The sequence below is a fragment of the Tiliqua scincoides genome, chromosome 2 (genome assembly GCF_035046505.1).
Source record: "Tiliqua scincoides isolate rTilSci1 chromosome 2, rTilSci1.hap2, whole genome shotgun sequence".
NCBI lineage: Eukaryota > Metazoa > Chordata > Lepidosauria > Squamata > Scincidae > Tiliqua > Tiliqua scincoides.
This window is the reverse complement of record NC_089822.1, coordinates 203,280,429-203,303,685: the sequence shown is the minus strand read 5'-3', so window position 1 is coordinate 203,303,685 and position 23,257 is coordinate 203,280,429. Positions and strand designations below refer to the sequence as shown.

The window sequence follows — 23,257 nt, the reverse complement described above, 5'->3', positions numbered from 1 at the left end:
TCGCCTCAGTCCTCCAGCCGGGGAGGCCTCGGCGCCCCCCGTCGCTCTGGCTGCAGCAGACCCACCGCCCCGCCGCGGGCCTGTGAGGAGCGGCGCCCAGCAAGCCCTCCGCTCCTCGCTCGACGGCGCCACGGACCGCAACGCCCGCCCGCCGAGGGGGGGAAAGAGACCCACCGCAGACACACTCCCCACACGCCCCGCCGCTCCTGGCCTCAGCAAAGCCGCAGCGCCTCCCGAGAAGACACCGGAAGTTCCGGCACACTCCGTCGCGTGACCCAAGCGCTCCTGCGCATGCGCAGAAGGGCCTCTGCGCACTCCTAAGGCTGCAAGGTTCTGCACGCTTTTCTTGGGAGTAGCACCTAATGAACGCAATGGGACTGACTTCTGAGTAGACATGCAGAGGGTTGTGCCCTAAGAGCCACTCTTATGCATGTCTGCTCGGAAGTAAGTTCCATTACAGTCAATGGGGCTTACTCCCAGGAAAGTGTGAATAGGATTGCAGCCTAATCCTATGCATGTCTACTCAGAAGTAAGTCCCATTATAGTCAATGGGACTTACTTCCAGGTAAGTGAGGATAGTAATGCAGTCCACATCTCTTTGAAATCTTTTAAATATAGACAATCATTGCAGAAAATTAGCACCATCATATTTAGGCTCACCCTAGAATGGAAAGTGTCCTTTGTGTATCAATACTTACTCCTACAGCTGTGTCCCTGAGCACTTTTACACCCTTTCCAAGGACATAGTGGAAATGGAAAAGATGCAAAAGAGAGTGACTAAGATGACTACTGGGCTGGGGCACCTTCCTCATGAGGAAAGGCTACAGCGTTTGGGCCTCTTCAGCCTAGAAAAGAGACGCCTGAGGGGGGACATGACTGAGACATACAAAATTATGCATGGGAAGGATAAAGTGGATAGAGAGATGCTCTTTACACTCTCACATAACACCAGAACCAGGGGACATCCACTAAAATTGTGTTGGGAGGGTTAGGACAGAGACAAGAAAATATTTCTTTACTCAGCGTGTGGTTGATCTGTGGAGCTCCTTGCCACAGGATGTGGTGATGGCATCTGGCCTAGATGCCTTTAAAAGGGGATTGGACAAGTTTCTGGAGGAAAAATCCATTATGGGGTACAAGCCATGAAGTGTATGTGCAACCTCCTGATTTCAGAAATGGGCTATGTCATAAGAACATAAGAACATAAGAACAGCCCCACTGGATCAGGCCATAGGCCCATCTAGTCCAGCTTCCTGTATCTCACAGCGGCCCACCAAATGCCCCAGGGAGCACACCAGATAACAAGAGACCTCATCCTGGTGCTCTCCCCTACATCTGGCATTCTGACTGATGTCAGATGCAAGGGAGGGCACCAGGATGCAGGTCTCTTGCTGTCTTGTGTGCTCCCTGGGGCATTTGGTGGGCCACTGTGAGATACAGGAAGCTGGACTAGATGGGCCTATGGCCTGATCCAGTGGGGCTGTTCTTAAGCAAATTCACAAGCCAAAGAGCTACTGTAGCAGGCCAGCTTCCTCCCAGCTTTGACACTGTGTGCCAGAGTGTCAAGTATGCATTCCTTGGCTCAGTACATATGGCTTGTGGCAGCTACCATGCCCACAGTAGTCCTCCCTGCCAGCATCCCACGTGGGTCATGAGGCCGGGTGAGATCAGAAAATGTAAAATCCCAAGAAATTTCTGGGCCCCCTCCTTTGGCTCCTGGGTCCCCTTTTTGACCCAGGGCCTGGGTATGCTTTTTACACCCACCTCTTATGGACCCTAGTGTGTATGTCTTTTTCTGAATGTTGTTTAGTTTTTTTGTTAGTTTTGCTTGTTTAGAAAAATAATTTTACTTTACAATGTGCATTGTTATGTCTCTGGTGGATGTAGTTTCTTTCTTTTGTGTATCATTTTTGAATGATTTCACTTTTGAATCTGTCATAGTGAGCATGTATAGGGTCATGGGAAAAGATTTGCAGAAGGATCTTTGAACTATTTAGCAAGGTCCATTTTGAGATGCTGTAAAATGAATTATTTGAAATTCTTTCAAATGCTCCATAAAGTTGTTACAATAAAATTATTACAACAATAGAAAAAATTAGAGTAATTCACTCAGTTGTCTTTAGATGCAATTTTCTGAGCTCCACCTTCTGGAACCTATGCTTCAGGAAAGATGGAAGCCACCACAACACATGCTTATTCCAGGCCCAGAAGGATACCAGGATCAATGGGATCAAAAGCTGCTGAAAGGTCCAACAGACCTAACAAGGATGCATCCCCCCCAACCACATCTAGTTCCCAGCATAGATCATTCACTAGGGCGACCACAGCTGTCTTAACTCTTTTTTACCTCAGCTCAGAGGTATATACATTTGGTTCCTGTTGCGTATATGCAACAATGAGCAGAAATTGCTTAATACAAAAACCATATCAGGAGCTGGACTGAAACAGGTCAAGATCATCCTCATATCCTGGAGATATTCCATGATGGCATTCCAGGAGTTCCTCTCCCCATACACTTCATGTATGAACCAGTGATTGAAAACCAGTACAGTAAAAAAACTGAAACATAATATGGAAAGTGATCAATCACCCAAAATTTATCAGCACACTTCTGGTGCAAAACAGTGCAAAGGCAGAGTCTTCTGTTCTTCAGACAGATGAAAAGAGAAAATATGTGATGAATAAATGAAGTCTGAGAGGAAATGAGGGCTTGTATTATTACAAACATTTTGCTAATATGAAGGGTACAATTTATGGAAATGGGCTGCTAAGGGATATGCAAGTGAAAAAGGTTGGGAACCACTGCAGGAGAACCATGAATCAAATCCACCTTTAAGGTGTCTGGTGTGTTAAGCCAGAAGCTCTACATACATCATACAACCCATAACACATAACTGGGAGTGTGTAATTCAATTCACAGCAGAGAGATGCAGCTGCATATATTTGCAACCCTTTTTACTCAGAAGTAGACCCACTGCTTTCCATGGGTGTTAATCTTAAGTAATGGTGCACTGAATTGTAACCTGGGAGGTTGTTTCAAATGGAAAGGGGATCCCATCCTAGTGTTTAAAAAAACAGACCTCTGCCAAATGCATGCATTTGCAAAAAGGAACCAGGTTGCAGCAGTGAAAGGGAAGGGAGGAGAATAAAAGGTTAACTTTGGCTGGAATTTCCCAGCAAAGTTACTATAGAAACTAACAGGTGCCAGCAGAGCTGAGCAGAGAAACTTTTCAGAGCTGAAAGGCTCTGCCCTCTGATTGATTGAGATAAGACAAGGTGATAATTGGAGCTTGATTACTTTGCAAAAATTTCATGTACTGAGTACCTATGGTAAGCTAGGTACAGTTTCACCAGTTAGTACAATGGAGTAAACTTCTGAGTAAATACACCCAGGATTGGGCTGCAATCCTAAATGCAGTTACCTGGAAATAAGTCCCAGGGAGACATATGTCTGAATAACATGCTGCAGGTATTTCTAGTGCAATCCTATGCTTGCCTTGTCAGAAGTAAACTGGGGCTTGCTCCCCAATAAGTAGCATTGCAGCCATAGTTTAATATTTCCCAATTAAGAATATGATGTGAATTAGTAATAAAAAGAACAGAAAACATTACATGATTTAGGGCCCAAACCTATCCAACTTTCCAGCAGCTGCAATGCAGCCTTGAGGTAAGGGAACAAATGTTTCCATAGCTTGAGGAGGCCTCTGTGACTGCCCCTCCATCATAGGTTGCAGCGCACACCCCATTGGCATGGCTGTGCAGGCACTGGAAGATTGAATAGGATTGGGCCCTTAATCATTTTAAAGTTTCCTCCCTTCTATCTGAAACAAGAAGATAGGAATACTGGCTTACTCTACAGAGTTGTTGTAAGCATAGGTATAGTTCTCTGAACACTCAAAAAGTGCCATATACATTACTACTATTAAAGTCAATATCATTTTTCACATGAAACAGGGACCAGAGATGTATAGATCAAGAAGAATGCTGAAATCTTCTGCTTTGGGATCTGCAAACGTTGGCTGCTGTGGACTGACTGCTGCAAACCTTTCTCTATTTTCGTTTCTTCTTTTGTCCTCCAAACACACCCAGCTGCAGAGTTGTGGACTACAATCCCCACGATGCACTGGGATTCTTGGCACTGAAAATAGTGACCTCTGAAAGACGAAGTAGGTAGTGTGTTCGCTACTTTCCTGGCAATAGCTGGCAAGGGCAGGATCAGCTGGCTTGGGAGGCATGTCCTTGACTACACCGACAGAGGCTCCAGGGGAGGCAATAGCAGCCTGCTTAAGCATCCCTCCCTCTCCTGGGAGGTTGACATCCCTCCCTTTCTGTTGAGACATCAGTAACAAGAGCAAAACCAGAGGCTGGCTGCTCCTAGATGCTCTCAGCGCCTTCCTGTTAAAACTGTAAGTAAGTATCTTTCCTGTTGCTAGCCGGGGCCTTTGAAAGCAAACAGGAAGAAAGATACAGAGACTGGGCGTGTTGGTTTCCTTCATCCACCTTCTGTGCTCTTGATCTTGTTGGAGCTCTACTTTCCCCCTGCGAGGTCCAGGCACTGAACCGAAGCCCATTCTTTTTATATAGATCCATTCTATCTGTGCTACCAATTAGCCAATGGCTACAAGAATCTAATTAAACCACTCTCAGAAAAGAGATTCTTCTCCAAATTCAGTTTGTTAAGACTTCCCTAAAATCATAGTTAATCTTTCAGGAGCTGTAAGATTCTTGGTGGTTTTTGCTGCAACAGACTGATAGCACAATCTTAGGGATGTCTACTCACAAGTAAATCCGTGTGAGTTCAGTGACACTCCCAAGCAAGTGTGCATAGGATTGCAGCTTAACAGAGCTAGCACTCTGGAAGTTGTACTCTGAGAGAGGAGTCAGAAAGGGAGAAAAATAACAGAGGGAAAGTTGGGGGATCCCTGCAAGAGACTCACTGTCAGCCCTTCTTGTGTTGTGCGGCAGCTTGACTTTTCAGTCTGTTTTACTTAAATGGGGGTCAGAGATGGCATGAAATCACAAATCATGGACTATGTTAAAGAAACATGCTGGGCTGAATTGTCTTTCTTCAGATCAAATAAATCTGCCAAGTTTCAAAAGGGAAAACTGCTTGCCCGATGCCTCCTCATCCTTGGTGTAACAATTGTATTGCTATTAGACATTCAGGCAACACATTTTTCTTTAGCAAAGCACTTTTTGTAAACTATATTGTGTTCTCACCTATTAACAACACTCTCAAAATTGCTATCATTGCTGTTTTATAAATGGAGAACTGAATCTGAGGGAAGAGAAGCTTGGCCAAGGTCACAATCTGTAGCCATGATGAGACTCTCAACCTATATCCTTCAGTTCTAAGCACCCAGTGATGAATGGCAGCTATTTATTTGCCTGGAAGAAAGTAAGAAGATGCATTCAGTTACAGCGGATGGGGCTAAACTTGCCCATGTTGATAGTGTCTGGGGTGGCAAGTTCTCACCCCTCCCCCCACACACACACACAGTTTGGCCAATCAGAATCAATTTTTTTTGCCCCAAATAAGTCAGCAGGATCCATAAGGGAGAAACTCAAGTGTGATAAAATTGGAAACACAATATGAGGTGACTTTAGTGTATGGAACTAGCACTTTCCCTCCCATGCAAGGAGGAAATATAATAAAAGAAGCCATTTATTATATGTCACTGAACTTGTTAAGAGCTGAGCAAGTGTCGTTTCATGGTGACACTGTAGCGCAACTTAAATATGGAATCCAGGAAATGACTTTATATATAATAGCACGTAGAATTCTTTGCAGCCTTTGTCTGATTTTTGTTTACGGATATGTATTTTACCCCACAATATGTACTCTGTGTGTGTGTCAAAGTTTCAGATGCAATCCTACGTGCACTTAGTTGGGAGTACGTCCCATTTAAGTCAGCAAGGCTTACTTCTGAATAAATATGCATAGCATCAGGCTGTTTGCCATGGTAGTTCATGTGACATGCTTTACGCTTGCACAAGATTGGTAGTGAATTGTCTCCCCAGAATTCCTGCCTGGAAGATGCTTTAGCAAACAAAAGGAAGCACAGTCTCATTTGTGACTTGGAAATGCAAGATGACTGAAATCCTGATAGGTTAAACTTCTGGTACTTTCTAGATAAAGCATTAATTGGCCCTGAGAAAATGAGAGCTGAAGCATGACACATTGCAGTTTATTGACTTTCAGACTTGCAAGCAGTGTTTCCAGTAAGCTGTGTGGCCACATGGCTCACCTGAACACTGATAATGTAGGACATAATTGTCAAAGATGGCCTTCCCCATTGCACAGCAGGCAAAGAAGTCTGCTCAGTACTGTGCACCCTTTTCAGGGAATATTGCTTGCAAGCTCTTTAGAGCTAGGAAGCATGGGTTCTTCAGGGATTTTCTAGGCCTCGTCCTACATTTTCAGATTTTGTTATTAAAATAAAGAAGGGCAAAGTACAGATTGGGAGGGCCATAATTCAGTGGTAGAGCACATGCTTTGCATGAAAAAACACCCCAGATTCAATACTTGATATGACCAGATAAAGCAGAGAAAAATTCCAACCTGAAACTCTGGAGAACTTCTGCTGACAATTCTGACCTAGCTGAATTGGCATAAAGCATCTTCCAATGTTCCTACATTAGGTGCTAGCACGTGTAACTGTGCCCTCAGTTTTTCTCTCTTTTTTCGAACAAAGTTATTTGTGGGGGAGAAATGGCAGAAGAAAGGAGCTTAATTCTTTCCCTACCACTGTTTCTCCACTATATCTCTTCCCCACTGTGGTCTTCTCCTACATGGGGTTGAAAATGTGCTTGTGGAGGCAAGCAAGCACTTGAAAACCCATAAAATAGAGAGTGTGAATGGGCAGTTTGCAGCAGAGAAATAGGCCAAGAAAGCCTTAAGTGCTGCCTTTCCCATGCCATTGCTGGCTCTTTGCAGTATTGATTTTATTCAGCAACAGCTTGTCCTGCCCCAATTTAAAAGCTAATATTTTAAAAGCAAATGTTTCTTCTTTACATTAAAGGTAGTCCAGGGTAAAAGAAAATACCCTAATTGTCCTGTAATGAATTAGCAATTCCAAATCGACCCTGCTCACTACAGAAAGTGGATAGCAGGCTCTGTGCTAGCTGGTGCATGTGCCTTAGTGTTCATGCACATGCATTTACATGCACATGTACAAGAATCAGGGGGCATCTATATCACATATCCCACTCAGGGCCCAATCCTATCCAACTTTCCAACACTGGTGCAGCTGCAATGCAGCCCCAAGGTAAGGGAACAAATGTTCCCATGCCTTGAGGAGGCCTCTGTGACTGCCCCCACACCACAGGATGCAGTACACGCCCCATTGGCATGGCTGCACTGGCACTGGAAAATTGGATAGGATTGGGCCCTCAGTTGTAGCCAGAGACCCAGTTGAAGCCAGAGACCCTGGGGCATTTGGTGGGCCGCTGTGAGATACAGGAAGCTGGACTAGATGGGCCTATGGCCTGATCCAGTGGGGCTGTTCTTATGTTCTTATGATAGGAAGTGGTTGGAATCTAAAAAAAGACCACAGTAGAAATGTGCTTCAACATAAAATGTTAACACTTGCATTCAACTCTTCCCCTAAGGCAAACTTTTTGACAGGAGGGCCACATCATCTATCTGACACTGTGCTGAGGGCCAGGAAAAAAAAAATAATTAATTTACATTTCAAATTTGAATAAATGTACATAAATGAATATGTTAGAGATGGGATTTATATGAATCTTGCAATAGCTCAAGGTCTTGCAATAGCTCAAGGTCTATAAAAGGCCTTGCACAAAGCAAGGCCAGCCTTTCCTTTGCTGCCTCTGCTGCATCACAGGTATGAGACAGAAAGCAGTGGAGGGAGCCTTCATCCCACTGCTCACCCAAGAAGTCAAACAGTTGGCCGTCACGGTGAGAGCAGTTGCATCAGGCCAGCACAGGCTCCAGCAAGTCTTCGGAGGGCCAGAGGCTCATTGGAGACTGGGGGCTCCCTAAGGGCCAGATTGGGAATCCTCAAGGACTGCAAGTGGCCCCAGGGCCGGGGTTTGGGCTCCCCTGCCCTAAGGCAAGATGAGAACAATAGATTTATCAGGGTCAAATACCTGAAATTTGGGACTGTCCCTGGTAAATAGGTTATGTGCCATATAATCCTGGGGGAATAATAAAACAATAACCTGAGGCCAGCTCTACTGTTGAGGTATCTGTCTCCACTGCTTACTGTCCAGAACCAATTTCCCAAGTCTTGGGAGGTTGGAATTCAAATATATGCATAGCTTTGGTTTTGGTGGGTCATAAGAACATAAGAAGAACATAAGAACAGCCCCACTGGATCAGGCCATAGGTCCATCTAGTCCAGCTTCCCATATCTCACAGTGGCCCACCAAATGCCCCAGGGAGCACACCAGATAACAAGAGACCTGCATCCTGGTGCCATCCCTTGCATCTGGCATTCAGACATAGTCCATTTCTAAAATCAGGAGGTTGCACATACACATCATGGCTTCTAACCCAAAATGGATTTTTCCTCCAGAAACTTTTCCAATCCCCTTTTAAAGGCATCCAGGCCAGATGCCGTCACCACATCCTGCGGCAGGGAGTTCCACAGACCGACCACACATTGAGTAAAGAAATATTTTCTTCTGTCTGTTCTAACTCTCCCAACACTCGGTTTTAGTGGATGTCCCCTGGTTCTGGTGTTATGTGAGACTGTAAAGAGCATCTCTCTATCCACTTTATCCTTCCCATGCATAGTTTTGTATGTCTCAATCATGTCCCCCCTCAGGCGTCTCTTTTCTAGGCTGAAGAGGTCCAAACGCCATAGCCTTTCCTCATAAGGAAGGTGCCCCAGCCCAGTAGTCATCTTAGTCACTCTCTTTTGCACCTTTTCCATTTCCACTATGTCCTTTTTGAGATGTGGCGACCAGAACTGGACACAATACTCCAGGTGTGACCATACCATAGATTTGTACAACGGCATTATAATATTAGCCGTTTTGTTCTCATTTTCTACCTTCCTACCTTTTCTAATGATCCCAAGCATAGAATTGGCCTTCTTTACTGCCACCGCACATTGGGTCGACACTTTCATCGACCTGTCCACCACCACCCCAAGATCTCTCTCCTGATCTGTCACAGACAGCTCAGAACCCATCAGCCTATATGCGAAGTTTTGATTTTTTGCCTCAGTGTGCATGACTTTACACTTACTTACATTGAAACGCATCTGCCATTTTGCTGCCCATTCTGCCAGTTTGGAGAGATCCTTCTGGAGCTCCTCACAATCACTTCTGGTCTTTACCACTCGGAAAAGTTTGGTGTCGTCTGCAAACTTTGCCATCTCACTGCTCAACCCTGTCTCCAGGTCATTTATGAAGAGGTTGAAAAGCACCAGTCCCAGGACAGATCCTTGGGGCACACCGCTTTTCACCTCTCTCCATTATGAAAATTGCCCATTGACACCCAGTTTCTGTTTCCTGGTCTTCAACCAGGTCTCAGTCCAGGAGAGGACCTGCCCTCTAATTCCCTGACTGTGGAGTTTTTTCAGTAGCCTTTGGTGAGGGACCGTGTCGAACGCCTTCTGAAGTCCAGATATATAATGTCCACGGGTTCTCCCGCATCCACATGCCTGTTGACCTTTTCAAAGCATTCTAAAAGGTTTGTGAGGCAGGACTTACCCTTACAGAAGCCATGCTGATTCTCCCTCAGTAAGGCCTGTTTGTCTATGTGTTTTGAGATTCTATCTTTGATGAGGCATTCCACCATCCCTCTTTCCCTTTTTAAAGATCAGCATGACATTTGCTATCCTCCAATCCTCTGGCACCGTGGCCGTTTTGAGGGTCAAGTTGCATATTTTAGTCAAGAGATCAGCAACTTCATTCTTTAATTCCTTAATAACTCTTGGGTGGATGCCATCAGGGCCGGTGACTTATTGATCTTTAATTTATCAATGAGGTCTGAAGCATCTTCTCTTTCAACCTCTATCCGACTTAATTCCTTGGTCAGGAGGGGCAGCAGTATTTGCCCGAAGTCTTCTGCCGTGAAGACAGATATGCAGATATCCTCTTATGCATGTCCCTATTTTGTAGCTACTATTTTGCTTCCCCATTTGTAAAGTGAAATTGTTACTATTTTGAATGATCCTCACAGAAGAGTGGCGAATGAGATAGAAAACGCATTATACCGTTTAATGCCCATGACGATGAAGGAGAAATTTGCTGCCCAGGAAGTAGTTGTTTTTCAGTTCACCCTTTTAGACCTGTTTCAGAGTCAGCCATAAGTCTCAACCTCCTAGACTGTCACCTATGCCCGGTGGAAAGAAAGGTGTGATAAGAAGAATGTGCAAAAGCCCACAAAAGTATGGAGGCCATCCTAAGAGAAGCAAATGTCAGTTGGGGATATGGTTAGACACTTGTTTATTCACGTATAAAAGAAGCTGAGCTTTTGTAATTGATGTGGAAGCTTGGCACCCTTCACCTAGCATGTGAACAAGGGCATGTTTGAAATAAATAGGTTTGCATAAGCTAACCAGGTCTCCAGTTTTTTCATCACTATTTCTCCTACAATGTGCTTCTTTAGAGTTGTGATAACTATGGAATAAGTACAGACTGGCTCACTGGCTCATTGTTCTCATACGTATGGGTTGCTGGGAAGAAGCTCAGATGCATTTTGTCACAAAGCCCAGGGAAGGTGAAATGGCACATGAGAAAGATGCTGCACTGGGAACAAAACAAAAAAGCACGAGTAAGGTTTTTGTTTGTAGGTCTCCACAAAGTTTCAAGGAATGGCTGCTGATGTTTACAAGAAGAAATGTGGAGATGTGCTTAATGGATCACTGGCTCCAGCTGATGGACAGCATGCTGAGAGATCAGAAAGCCCTACACCAGGACTGACTGAAGGAACAGAACCAGGTAGGCACAGACAAAGAGTGGCTACTGCATTGTATGTGGAGTAGTATTACCATAACTTTTGGGCAACCCAATCCTAAACTGCCTGGCTCCAGAGGAGCAACAGCACAGAAATGTCTACTGCTGCATCCTATGGGCTCTGTGACAGCTGCCAGACTGGCCAACTGGTGCAGACCCAGCACTGGTGCTCCTTGCTCTTCCGATGCCGTAAAAATGCTTTACAGCACATTTATAGTACCCAGCACTGGTGCTGGATCTAAGCACCAGCACTGGGAAGGTTTAGGATTGGGCCCTTATTTCCCTGAACTTCTGGCTGAATATCAGCTGGTGCATGGGAAATAACTCCAGCACTGAGCAGTGGTTTACAAAGGTTTATGGGGCAATTATTCCTTCCCATGGAGATTATTGGTATCAATGTTGTGTTTTCCATTTATGCTGAACATGGAAGTCGTTTCAGAAGAACTCCACTAATCTCCTCATTGTTCTTTTAGAGTTCTAGATTATTTTTTACTATTAAGTTTCTGTATTACAAGACTAAGAAAACATATACACATACATATATATAAAACATATATACAAGTATGCCAAAAACAGATATTTTAAAAAAGAAGCAGAATATTTTTTTCATTAAAAAGTATATATGGCAATCTGTTTACTTTTAACAGGTAATATTCTTTTAACAAGAATATATTCTTTTAAGATGAATATATTAAATAACAGCAATGTTAATGTGGGTACTCAGCTGGCTGCTATAGCTTGGAATATTTTCTCCATATATATAGGATCTTTTATAATTAGTCACTGATATATGACTCTGTCCTGCAACCATCACTTACAATATCAGACTGGCATAAAAGCATAGTTCTGATGTGCAATACAATGAAAAAACCAAAAGCACATGAACTGGCAGTATTTTCAAGTGGTGCATTATGCCAGCAACTGCAAGGGTAGCATTCCCCAGCCCAGAGGAAAGAAAAACCACAGACCAGACCTCACTAGCATCTGCATTGCATTGAAAAATACAGGGTAATTCAGAACAGGATGTTGGCAAATGGTCCTGAATAAATTAATCGCATGAATGGTAACCATGGCAGATGTGCCCTCTGTTGATCATCTAATCCTGTGCTTATTTAGAGCCCAATCCTGAACTCGGCGTGCCAGCTCACCACCGGCACATACTGTTGCAAAAATGCGTAAGGCACATTTGTGAGCCCTAGTGCTGGGCTACTGCCGGGCGAGCACCGGAGCTCTGCTGCTCAGGGGTCGCACAGACTGCCAAGCAGAGGTGAAGTCCCCTTCTCCTGAGGAGCTGGCAGCGGCTGCCTGGAGCATGCTGGATGCGGCGGCAGCCATTTTCGGTACAGCTGCAGCCCTGCACCCTGGGCAGCTCAGGATTGGGCTGCCCCTCCATAGTGTAAATGCAACTCTGATCAGTGGAACTTATTGCAAGAAAGTGATCCTAGAAGTGCAGACTTCCTGCAGGTGGTTGAGTTCTCTCTTACTTGAGCACATAACCAAGATTGCTATAAGATGCTCAATGAACCAGGTTTTTTTTTTTTGTTAAGTCCTGAATGTAAAAGGCTCTGCTTTAGTATAAAAGACAGATAATGAATTTCGTATTCTTTGATGAGAATCTGAGGATTTCATGTGCAAGAATCATCTTCCTGCCTCCTGGCAGTACATCAGCATTTTTAAAATGACAAGTGCTTAGGATCTGACATAGCAAGCTATAAAACCGGAAAGCTTTCAAAGGGAACACTATCATTATGATTTAGGAAACACTCTTGTTTTTAAAATGCAGAATACTCCCTTACAGTATGGTATCCCCATTAAAATAAATGGCACCTGTCTTTTGGCAGTTCTCTGGCAACTAGATGGGGTGGGGGGGAGACACAAAAACTGCAGTCTGGAATCAAGGGAATACCAATAGCTTGCATACTCTTCATTTATTTTCTCTGTCCTATGTGTTTTTATGCACTTAAGAGCTTTCCAAGTCACTCTGTTCTGATACTTTTGCTGTAGCTTTCTTTGAGTGTCCAACTTTGCTCTGAAAAATTATTCTGGTGTGCTGTTTATTAGGGGCAAGCCAGGAGGGAGCCATGTTTGTTCACGCTCAGTCCTATGAGGACCTAACCAGCACAGATAATCGGGTTATAACACCCCAAAGCCCAGAAGAGGGGGAAGAGGCCCAGGCTGACCAGACAAAGATGGAAGAGATCAGCAAGGACTTCAGCGAACTGAGCACACAGCTTACTGGCATGGCATTGGACCTGGAAGAAGAGATCAGGCAGAGCCAAGAAGACAAGCCGGACCCCTCACCACAGGTCTCACGCCGGGACTCAGTTCTGTCAGGGAAGGAAGCAGAGGACGTCACCATGGAAGCCTGGCGCATGCACCAGAAGCATGTCTTTGTCTTGAGTGAGGCAGGCAAGCCAGTATATTCTCGCTATGGATCTGAAGAGGCATTGTCCAGCACCATGGGGGTGATGATGGCTCTAGTGTCCTTCTTAGAAGCGGAGAAGAATGCCATCCGGTCTATTCATGCAGGTACTTACTGTCACATTAGCAGGGCTTCTTCCAAGCTAGTGACACCTTATTGTTATTTGTTTGTCCTTACTGTTAAAAAGTGGAACTGCAAGATAACATGAGAGGCAGGAGAAGTGGCTTTTATAGTCTGCTGGCATTCAAGGCATTTCCCCAGTGGCCTTCTCCCAGAGTGACACAGGCACCAGCTTCTAAAATGCTCTTTGCTAACCTGGAAGCAGCGGGAGATATTAGATGTGATTGTTAAGAACTACTGGTTACAAGTACCAGCTTGCACACAATGGTCAGAACTACATGGGTGAAAGGGACAGTATACCCTTTTACCCTTCAGTTCAGGAAATGTTAAAAAAATAAGCCACAGAGGAAGACTATAAGAGAAATGGTATGTTTGGGTGGTTTCTTTCCCAAAGGAACAGAACCAAAACCAATATTTAGTCAAAATTCAGGTTTGGGTCAGGAAAGTCTTCTCAGGCTGCTAGCATTGTTGTTGATAACCAGGTAACTACAAATTGGGTGGGTGGGTGGATAAGCTAGGCTATTAATCAAAGGTAATATTCCTTGAGGATGTCCCCTTTAAAGAACCATTAACACTGTTAACAATTTGTCATTAACATTTCTCCTATTCTTAGGCCAGTTGTGCACTAAGATGGTAAATCTGTGTTTGAACTGTTCAAATGGAGACTCATAAAATTACTTGCATGTGAAAAAAATGTGCATGTCAGAGAGGAAATTAGGCTAGAATTCTTTTCCCTGGCATCTCGTTTTTCTATGTGGAGGGAATTTGGTTTGGTAGAAAGGTTAACTCCATCAGACTTTCAGTCTGAAGCAGTGCAGGCCAGACACACATCCTTCTCACCTCTGTAAGAAATAGGCCTTTGAGGGCGGAAGGTCAAGCACTTCTTCACCATTCAACACGACAGATGTGAACCATAGATTATGCATGGGCCTGCATGCAATCATAGTAAAATGCTCTTTTAACTATGTAGGAGGAGGACTTCTGTGCTTCTTGGTCCATGTTAGCTTCAGAATACTGGGTTGCCAGTTTAGCGTATGCTCCTCATCACATGGTTGTAAGGAAACTTTGTGAAGATATTGGTTTTCTTGCCACCATTGTCTTTTCCAACCCAAGAGGGGCTTCCTGATAGGTGCTTCCTGATAGGGACTTACAGATGCTTTGAAGATGTTGATATTTTCTCTCTCTGTTTCCCACCCATTCTTACCTCCTCCACAGATGGATACAAGGTGGTGTTTGTACGCAGGAGCCCCCTGGTGCTAGTTGCTGTAGCTCAGACCCGGCAGTCAGAGCAAGAAATTGCTCAAGAGCTCCTTTATATCTACTACCAGATCCTCAGTCTCTTGACATGGACACAGCTCAACCACATCTTCCAGCAGAAGCAGAACTATGACCTGAGGAGACTGCTGGCAGGCTCTGAGCGAATCACTGACAACTTGCTAGACCTGATGGCCAGGGACCCCAGCTTCTTGATGGGGGCTGCACGCTGCCTGCCTATGGCTGCTGGAGTCAGGGATGCTGTGAGCACTTGCCTCCAACAAGCCAAAGCCAGAAGTCTGGTGTTTACCATTCTCCTGTCCAAGAACCAGCTGGTCTCCCTAGTGAGGAAAAAGGACCAGTTCCTGCATCCTATTGATCTTCACTTGCTATTCAACCTCATTAGTTCATCCTCCTCATTTAGAGAAGGAGAAGCTTGGACTCCAATCTGCCTCCCCAAGTTCAACTCCAGTGGGTTCTTCCATGCCCACATTTCCTATCTGGAGCAAGATACAGATTTGTGCCTCCTCCTCATCTCCACTGACCGTGAGGACTTTTTTACCGTGTCTGGTTGCAAGCGCAAGTTCCAGGAACGTCTGAAGAAGCGTGGTGTTTATCATGCCCTCTTGGAGGCACTGCGCACACCTTTCTACAGTGTCTCCCAAGTGGGAATCCCGTATCTCAGACACTTCATCTACAAATCCAAGAGTTCAGGACTCTTCACCAGGTGAGAGTCTGTTCCTTCCAAGCAACATCTCTGTCAGCTCATAAATATAGTCAGGTGATTTCAGAACAAGGATGGTTGGGACTGACTTATTGATCTGTGTCCTCCAGGACCAGAGACGTCAATACCAGTTAGGCTGGCATCATGCTTATTCAAGGCTTATGAGGAGGGGGGAGCATTAAGTTGTTACTGAGCTTATAAGAGAGACCATGTAACAAATTGCTGACTAATGAAGTGGTTCTCAAGCTGGTAGGTTACTACCCACCATCCCAAGAAGCCCTGTCCCTGCCCCCTTAAAGGGTGGGGTGGCAGGGATGGCAGCAGCATGATAACCAGGGTTGTAGTGCCACCAGGGACATAGGGGCTTTATTTAACTTACCTCTGCCTGCACTGGCACCCAAAGGGGTAGGGAAGCTCTGCAGACCCCTCTGCAGGGCTCCCCACACCTCAAAACACTGAAAAAATGTGATTGCGAGCCACCTTTGGGCTGCAATCGTGAAACTGGAAGTGGGTCACGATTGCATTTTTCCAGTATTCTGAGGCATGGGGAGCCCTGCAGAAGGGTCCACAGGGCTCCCCGCATCCCCAGAGGCTGCACAGTCAGAGATAAGTTTTATAAAAGCTCCCCTATGTTCCTAGTAGTGGCATGATCCTAGTGACCGCATTGCCTCCACCCCCCTTGCCCCTGCAAAGACTTATCTTGGTTATCAAACTCCAGGAGAGTTTGAGAACCACTGGACTACCCCAATGGTGTTACAGCTGGAAGAAAAAAGGAATCCATCCTTTCAGCTGCAGATTCTTTGGATAGCTTGCAAAGTGTGTGTTGGTGTTCTTTATTGGACTTGCAGATATGCCGTCAGACTGGCATCCCAATCCTAACCAACTTCCCAACACCAGTGTGGCCATAATGCAGCCCTGAGGTAAGGGAACAAGTGTTCCTATTACCTCGAGGAGGCCTCCGTGACTGCTCCACTACCACCAACAAATGCAGTGCATTTGTTGCCCTTTGGCACAACTGCATCAGCACTGGCAAGTTGGTTAGGATTGGGCTGCAAAGTTATTTACCATGCTATGAGAAGTGCTTCAGTGAGCTGCAATGAATAGTGGATATGAGTAGCCTGTGGCACAGGTGGTGCAAGTGGCGCAAGCAGCAGAGGTTTGTGGTATTTCTCAACAGGCACACCAGGGCCCAAGAGCTTGTTATGGCTCTGAGCTTGTTATTAGTCTGGCTCTGCAGTGCTGGGTAGGCAGGTTAAGTAGTCTGTCTATACTGAGGCGGGGCTTTGTATATACTGTAGTGCAGTGGCGTAGCTAATGTTCGTATAGCCCGGTGCCAAGCTCAAAATGTTACCCTGGAAGTGATGTCACAACCAAAAGTGATGTCACTCCCGGGCTTTTAAGAAAGTGAAAATTAGGAGGAACCCACCTCCTTTCCCCAGCACCTTGTCACCCACTTGTCCTGCTGCCTCCTCCCAGTTAGTGGTATAGTGAAGGCATCTACCTGCTACCTGGGGTCAAAGAAAATTTGTAGCCCCCCCCCCAGACAAAATCAAATTTAATTAAGTAAATAAATAAAAAGTGTGCCCCTGATTTGTTTGAGACACTGTGCTGGGGTGAAGAGGGATGGTTATTCTCCCCCTGCTAAATATAAGAGGGGCACCACTTGAAAAAGTGCCTTTTTACCCAGTTAGCAGGGGTAACTATATTATGATACATGGAAATGTGAGCTGACTCATATTAACACCTTATTGGTTTCATACTGTATCATGATAACATGTCATTGCAACATGTCAATAATAACAAGTCATTGCCTCTCAGAACAATCAGTCTCACAGGTTGGTTTTAAGTTAAGAAAATCCACTTTTTCCATAAGGTAGTTCTGTTTTCATTTTCTGGTTAATAGGTCATAACTTTTGATAGCATTCAGGTATTCCAATGCAGTTTGTTTCATTGTATGCTGCATTAAAGTACATTTCCATTGGCCAATCGTTGTAATCGATGGCCAATACCCTCATGTGTAACCTGTGTAGTCCCAGCCCTAAATTTATCCAATCTTCCTTACCTGTATCTGTAATAAATAAATAAAGTATTCAAAAAAAAAATAATTCTTAAATATATTGACTCATCATGAACGTTAAACTCGTGTTTTAATCCAGTGGACTCTGTTTATACCCAGTATATAATTATAAAGCTTGAAAATTTCTTGTTTCCATTTTATATTAATTGTGATGCATAAAGGAGCTCAGCCAACATATTCCCAGGAGCCACTCATATATCAAAGAGCTGCATGTCACTCACTTGCTGCAGTTTGGCCACCCTTGATCTTGTCCTTTTCTCTAGGACAGGGGTGCCCAAACCCCAGCCTGGAGGCCACTTGTAGCCCAGATTGCAATCTGGCCCCAGTCTCCAATGAGACTCTGGCCTTCCAGAGGCTTGCTGGAGCCCATGCTTGCCCGATGTGAGTGCTCTCAGCATGAGAGTGACTGTTTCACCTCTCGCATGAGCTGTGGGATGAGGCCTCCTTCCACTGTGTGCCGTTTCACATTTGTGATGCTGCTGCAGCAGCGAAGGAAAGGCCAGCCTTGCTTTGTGCAAGGCCTTTTATAGGCCTTGAGCTATTGCAAGACCTTCATTCATTCATTCAAGTTCCATCTCTAATATATTCATTTATGTACATTTATGTAAATTATTCAAATATGAAATGTAAATTAATTCTTCTTTTTTTTTCTCCCCCCCCCCCCAACACAGTGTCAGAGATGTGATTTGGCCCTCCTGCCAAAACGTTTGGACACCCCTGCTTTAGGATGATTCTAACAAGTTGTGTGTTAAAAACAGAGTAAACTGCTCCTTCAACTTGGGGAACATCAGCACAGCACTCGGGCAGCATATTTGAGCTCTGCGGCCAGCATGCACTGGGCATCATGCTGGTATTCCATTCTGAACCTGATTCTGAATTAGACCTGACTGTAGCCATTCTTAGTGGAATTTCATCCTTAGCAATTAAAAGTTCTGTTTCAATGATAGCTCAATTGACAATAAATAGTCTTCCTGTAAGAGGTTCAGCAGCTCTGATTTCAGTTGCCCAGTTGACTGTTCTTCTGTCCCATGAGAAGCAGCTACTCTGCTTTCATCTATTTTCATAGCAAGGGTCTTAACCAGTGGAGAATTTCTTTTTCCAGCCCAGAGATTGATGCTCCCTACATCACTGAGGAGGAAAAGGAGAGACTATTGGGATTGTATCAGTACTTACACAGTCGAGCCCATAATTCCTCCCGCCCTCTAAAGAACATCTATTACACTGGATCTAATGAAAATCTCCTGGCTTGGGTAAGAGTCACACTTCTTTGCTCTTGCAGCTGCTGCTATGACATGGTAGCACAATTTCTAGAGGAAATGTAGTAAAAGCAGAACTTCAAACAGCAAATGCTGTAGCTAGAGTTACAGCTGTGTTATCTGGTAAATGTTATTTTATTATCTGGGTTCACCTTTTTAGGGTCACAAGATCAAAAAGGTATACTAGGATGTATCGTTACAAACAGTTCAGTATTTATTATTATTATTAACAGTATTTATATACTGCTTTTCAACTAAAAGTTCATAAAGCGGTTTACGGAGAAAAATCAAATAACAAATGGCTCCCTGTCCCAAAAGGGCTCACAATCTAAAAAGATGCAAAAGAACACCAGCAGACAGCCACTAGAAAAGACACTGCTGGGGCGAGGTAGGCTAGTTACTCTCCCCCTGCTAAAAAGAGGAGCACCCACTTGAAAGAGTGCCTCTTACCCAGTTAGCAGGGATACAGTACAGCAGGGGTAGCAGCATTTGTACATCTGTTGCCTGTGTTGCCTGGGTGGATAAACAGAGAAACCACTAGTTTACAGCAATGCAGAATTCTTCATCAGATTTCTGTCTTCCTTGAAATCTTAGGAACTCCCTTACCGGAGCAGCTGGTCCAGTAAAAAATAAAATGCTCTTCGTAACCAACCCAGCAACAACTCTATTTGTATATTGAGAAGGAGAAGTTGGTTTACTCTACAAATGGGCAAATAATATTAGGGGAGTTGGTTTGGTTTGCTTTGATTGAATACTATAATGGATGTTTCTAATTTCCTTTTTCCAGGTGACTAGTGCTTTTGAGCTGTATGTGTGCTTTAGCCCCCTTGGGACCAAAGCAGCAGCTGTTGGTGCTGTCAACAAACTTATGAGGTGGATCCGCAAGGAAGAGGACAGACTTTTTATATTAACACCCCAGACATACTGATCTTTACCTGTAATATCTGTCCAGTGGTTATTAAGCTACTTGATGGCAAGGAATGACAAAAGGGGTTTCCTCATCCCTCTGGTGGGACTCGACTTGAGGTGGGACTCATTGAGGCAAATTCATTCCCCAACTATGAATGTGAAGAGAAGGAGAAAGAAGGTGGATTGATGGACTGCAGACATCTCTGCCCACACAGAGCATGTGGGAAGTAGATTTGTATCTCTGTTTGCTGTAGATTTTAGAAATCAAGCCTATTCTGGAACTGAAACATGAAACTCCTGTTGTCATATATGTGATACCCAAGACTCTATCGCAGGCATAATGTCACTTATACCATTTCCAGCACTTCTTTGTTGGGACTGTGTTACATATTCCTGACTTAACTCTACTTTTCCTCCTTACCCAAGAAGTTTTCTTCATTCTGGTTATGGACAATGTATTCTAGCATAGTTGCCCAGCATATGAATGAAATCATCATTGTTAGTACCTTCTCTAATCTTTGCTGACTTTCCATATCCACTATCTAAAGTAGCCAGTTTTCAAGGGCTAGCTAAGCAGTCAAAGGAGTGTAGTCAAAGTGGAGGGAGGGCACTGTATCAATGCTTTACCTTTACACCTACAATATAAAGGTACAAAGTTCAACATATGGCTTCCTTTTAGCTTGAGACTTCCTGGTCTGCAGATTAATCCATACCTGTAGTCTTTGTCATTCAGACTGTTACAGAAATTGGAGTTCTTTTGTTGAATAACGTGGTAATTAAACAACAAAGGAAAGCTGCAAGTACAAGGTGACAGTGTGGGCAGAAATGATGCCCATGGCCCAAAGCAAGAGGCTATAATTGTCAAGAGATTATGAATCAGAAACTGAGTATTTGACCAAGGAAATTAAAATTCAGATTTGAAGGACAGAATGGTTTTTAAGCTGTCAATTGACAAAAAGGCTACTGATGTTTTCATGCAGCAGGTTTAACCAACCTTTCCTAATATCAGTCCATAATGTGAATAAAGTGCCTACAGTGGCTGCAATTTGATTTTACTTTCTGTCCCATAGTAATGATGTTCATATGTAGCACAATAAGAGGCAGAATGCCAACCGTGCTTTTTAGCTTCACATATGAGATCACTTAGAGGTAATCCATTCTGCAGAGTAGGCAGACCAAATCACATGAACAGGAAGGGAGCCAAGTTCTGGGGACACACACACACCACCACCACCCCGTGCTTTATGGATTGCCTAGCATTTATCCATGATATAAAAGGAGAGTATTCCCATGCATGGTAAGGCAATCACATTCCATGTGCTGTAGTCACAAATTAAAAGAACATCATGTCTTCCAGAAATAATGGATGGCATATAGAAATAAGGCCAGGGTTCTCTGCCTGTACCTCAAACTTTAATTGTCTCATTATAGGAAATTCAGTCAGATCACAAGCCCTTCAGACAACCCTAGTATTATACCTGCTTTAAAAAGAAATAGTCAGGTGCCAAAAGGGCATGGACAATACACAGTGTATGTGATAGTGAAGAGGTTCTGGAGAATACCCAGAATCGAGGCTAGATCCTCCAACTACAGAAGTGGACCAATAAAGAAAATTCTCTTTTGGGACTGGCCCCTCTAACCTACACAGATAGGAAATTCTGCAGATCTCCAACCATCTCCTTTACCTCACCAAAACCTCTGTAGTGTATTATTTATCCTAGGCCAGTGGTTCTCAAACTGTGTGTCGGGACCCACCAGTGGGTTGAAATCTGATTATTGGTGGGTTGTGAAACTGGCAAGCTGATAGCTGATAAGGAAAATGTCATGAGCCTTATGAAAGGAGCAGCATGTGCATGTTTACTTGCAAGTAGGCAACTGTGCCTCCGCTCTTATCAAAGGCCAAGCAAATGGAAATGCAAGGCCCACCAGAATGGTCATGGTCTGATGAACATGGAGTTCAACAAATGCTTAAGTAGGCAATCTCCCGAAAACCATAGTACAGGGGTGCTCACACTTTTTTGGCTCGAGAGCTACTTTGAAACCCAGCAAGGCCCGGAGATCTACCAGAGTTTTTTTTTACAATGTTCGCGCCATCATAACATATAACATTTATGTGTACAATGTATGTTGGTGTACCTTGAGCCCCACTGAGTATAACAGGACTTACTCCTGAGTAGACATGCCTAGGATTAGGCTGTGAGGCTGCAATCCTAGCCACACTTACCTGGGAGTAAGCCCCATTGAGTACAATGGGACTTACTCCCGGCGTTTCCTCCCAGAGGCACCTGAAGGGGGGGGTCTGGCACTCCGCAATCTACTCATTTTGCCTCGCGATCTACCGGTAGATCGCGATCCACCTATTGAGCACCCCTGCCATAGTAAAAAGGGGCTTGAGTGGCTGGTAAAGTGAAACTTTTTTTTGTCTCATAAAGCTAGGTGGGTCCCAATAGAATGTCATTTTAAAAAGTGGGTCCCAGTGCTAAAACATTTGGGAACCATTGCTCTTGGTCAGGGATGCTCAAATCCTGGCTCGGGGGCCATTTGAGGTCTTCCCAATTCAACCCATGGGGAGCCCCCAGTCTCCAATGTGGCCCTCCAGAGACTTGCTGGAGCCTGTGCTGGCCTGACTGATCTCAGCATGAGGGTGACTGTTTGACTTCTCGCATGAGCTGTGGGCTCCCTCCACTACTTGCTGTTTCACGTCTGTGATGCAGCAGCGAAGGAAAGACCACCCTTGCTTTGTGCAAGGCCTTTTATAGGCCCTAAGCTATTGCAAGACCTTCATTCATTCATATAAGTTCCATCTCTAGTATATTCATTTATGTAAATTTATTCAAATTTGAAATGTAAGTTATTTTTCCTAGCCCCCAACACAGGGTTAGGGCCCAATCCAATCCCACTTTCCAGCACTGGTGCAGCTGCAATGCAGCCCCAAAGTAAGGGAACAAATGTTCCTCTACTTTGAGGAGGCCTCTGCCTCCCCACCACAGGATGCAACACACACCCCATTGGCATGGCTGCCCCAGCACTGCAAAATTGGATAGGATTGGGCCCTTAGAGAGATGATGTGGCCCTCCTGCCAAAAAGTTTGGACATCCCACCCTAGGCCTAGTTCCCTTTGGGCTGGAAAACTTGTGTCTGGCTGTATCACTTCAGATTACAAGTGGGCAGCTATGTGACTGAGTTTTCCTCCATACAAAAATATTCTCTCCATGGTGTAAACTAGTAAGTCAGGGAAAAAGCTTCTCCCTGACATATAGCTTTCTATATGGAGCAAGTATGGAGAAGCAGTCAAAGTGTGCCCTCATTTGCAGTGTGAAGTGGTACAGCTGGGACATATGCCCATCTCTTCTGTGAGATGTAGGCCGTTGACATGGAGCCTTATACGAAGTGAACATCCCAAACTGTGTGCAGGGTGGGGGGGATACTGGCTAATGATACTGTGATTCATTAAAATGCCCCAATGTGACAAAACAGAAAAGCACTAAGGAACATATTGTCAATGTCAAGGTTAAGAACATAAGAACAACCCCACTGGATCAGGCCATAGGCCCATCTAGTCC

The 23,257-nt window shown here is 44.5% G+C and overlaps 2 protein-coding genes across 3 annotated transcripts in view; one reads left to right on the top strand and one right to left on the bottom strand.

The window, feature by feature from the left end:
* The window catches only part of RBM6 (RNA binding motif protein 6), an 86,675-nt gene extending 86,434 nt beyond the window's left edge, over positions 1–241 (bottom strand). The window contains exon 1 of the mRNA XM_066617668.1: positions 175–241. The gene's annotated coding sequence lies outside the window, so the exon portion shown is untranslated. The remainder of the gene's footprint in view (positions 1–174) is intronic.
* A 3,972-nt stretch (positions 242–4,213) lies between these two features.
* MON1A (MON1 homolog A, secretory trafficking associated) lies at positions 4,214–20,624 on the top strand. 2 transcript variants are annotated; one of them, XM_066617021.1, is made up of 6 exons: positions 4,214–4,406; positions 10,770–10,917; positions 12,994–13,461; positions 14,690–15,455; positions 18,632–18,779; positions 19,573–20,624. In XM_066617021.1, the coding sequence occupies exons 2-6, from the start codon at positions 10,791–10,793 to the stop codon at positions 19,711–19,713; spliced, it is 1,650 nt and encodes a 549-aa protein (XP_066473118.1). In that variant the 5' UTR covers positions 4,214–4,406; positions 10,770–10,790; the 3' UTR covers positions 19,714–20,624. The 2 variants fall into 2 exon arrangements, with proteins under 2 accessions (XP_066473118.1, XP_066473117.1); XM_066617020.1 differs by having other exon boundaries at positions 4,214–4,410.
* The last annotated feature ends 2,633 nt before the right edge of the window (positions 20,625–23,257 follow it).

Bases quoted from the DNA above. Each gene is read 5' to 3' on its own strand.
- MON1A (XM_066617021.1), top strand. From the start codon at position 10,791: ATGGCTGCTGATGTTTACAAGAAGAAATGTGGAGATGTGCTTAATGGA. The intron at 15,456-18,631 runs GTGAGAGTCTGT...TTCTTTTTCCAG, and splicing joins AGTTCAGGACTCTTCACCAG to CCCAGAGATTGATGCTCCCT. The intron at 18,780-19,572 runs GTAAGAGTCACA...TCCTTTTTCCAG, and splicing joins ATGAAAATCTCCTGGCTTGG to GTGACTAGTGCTTTTGAGCT.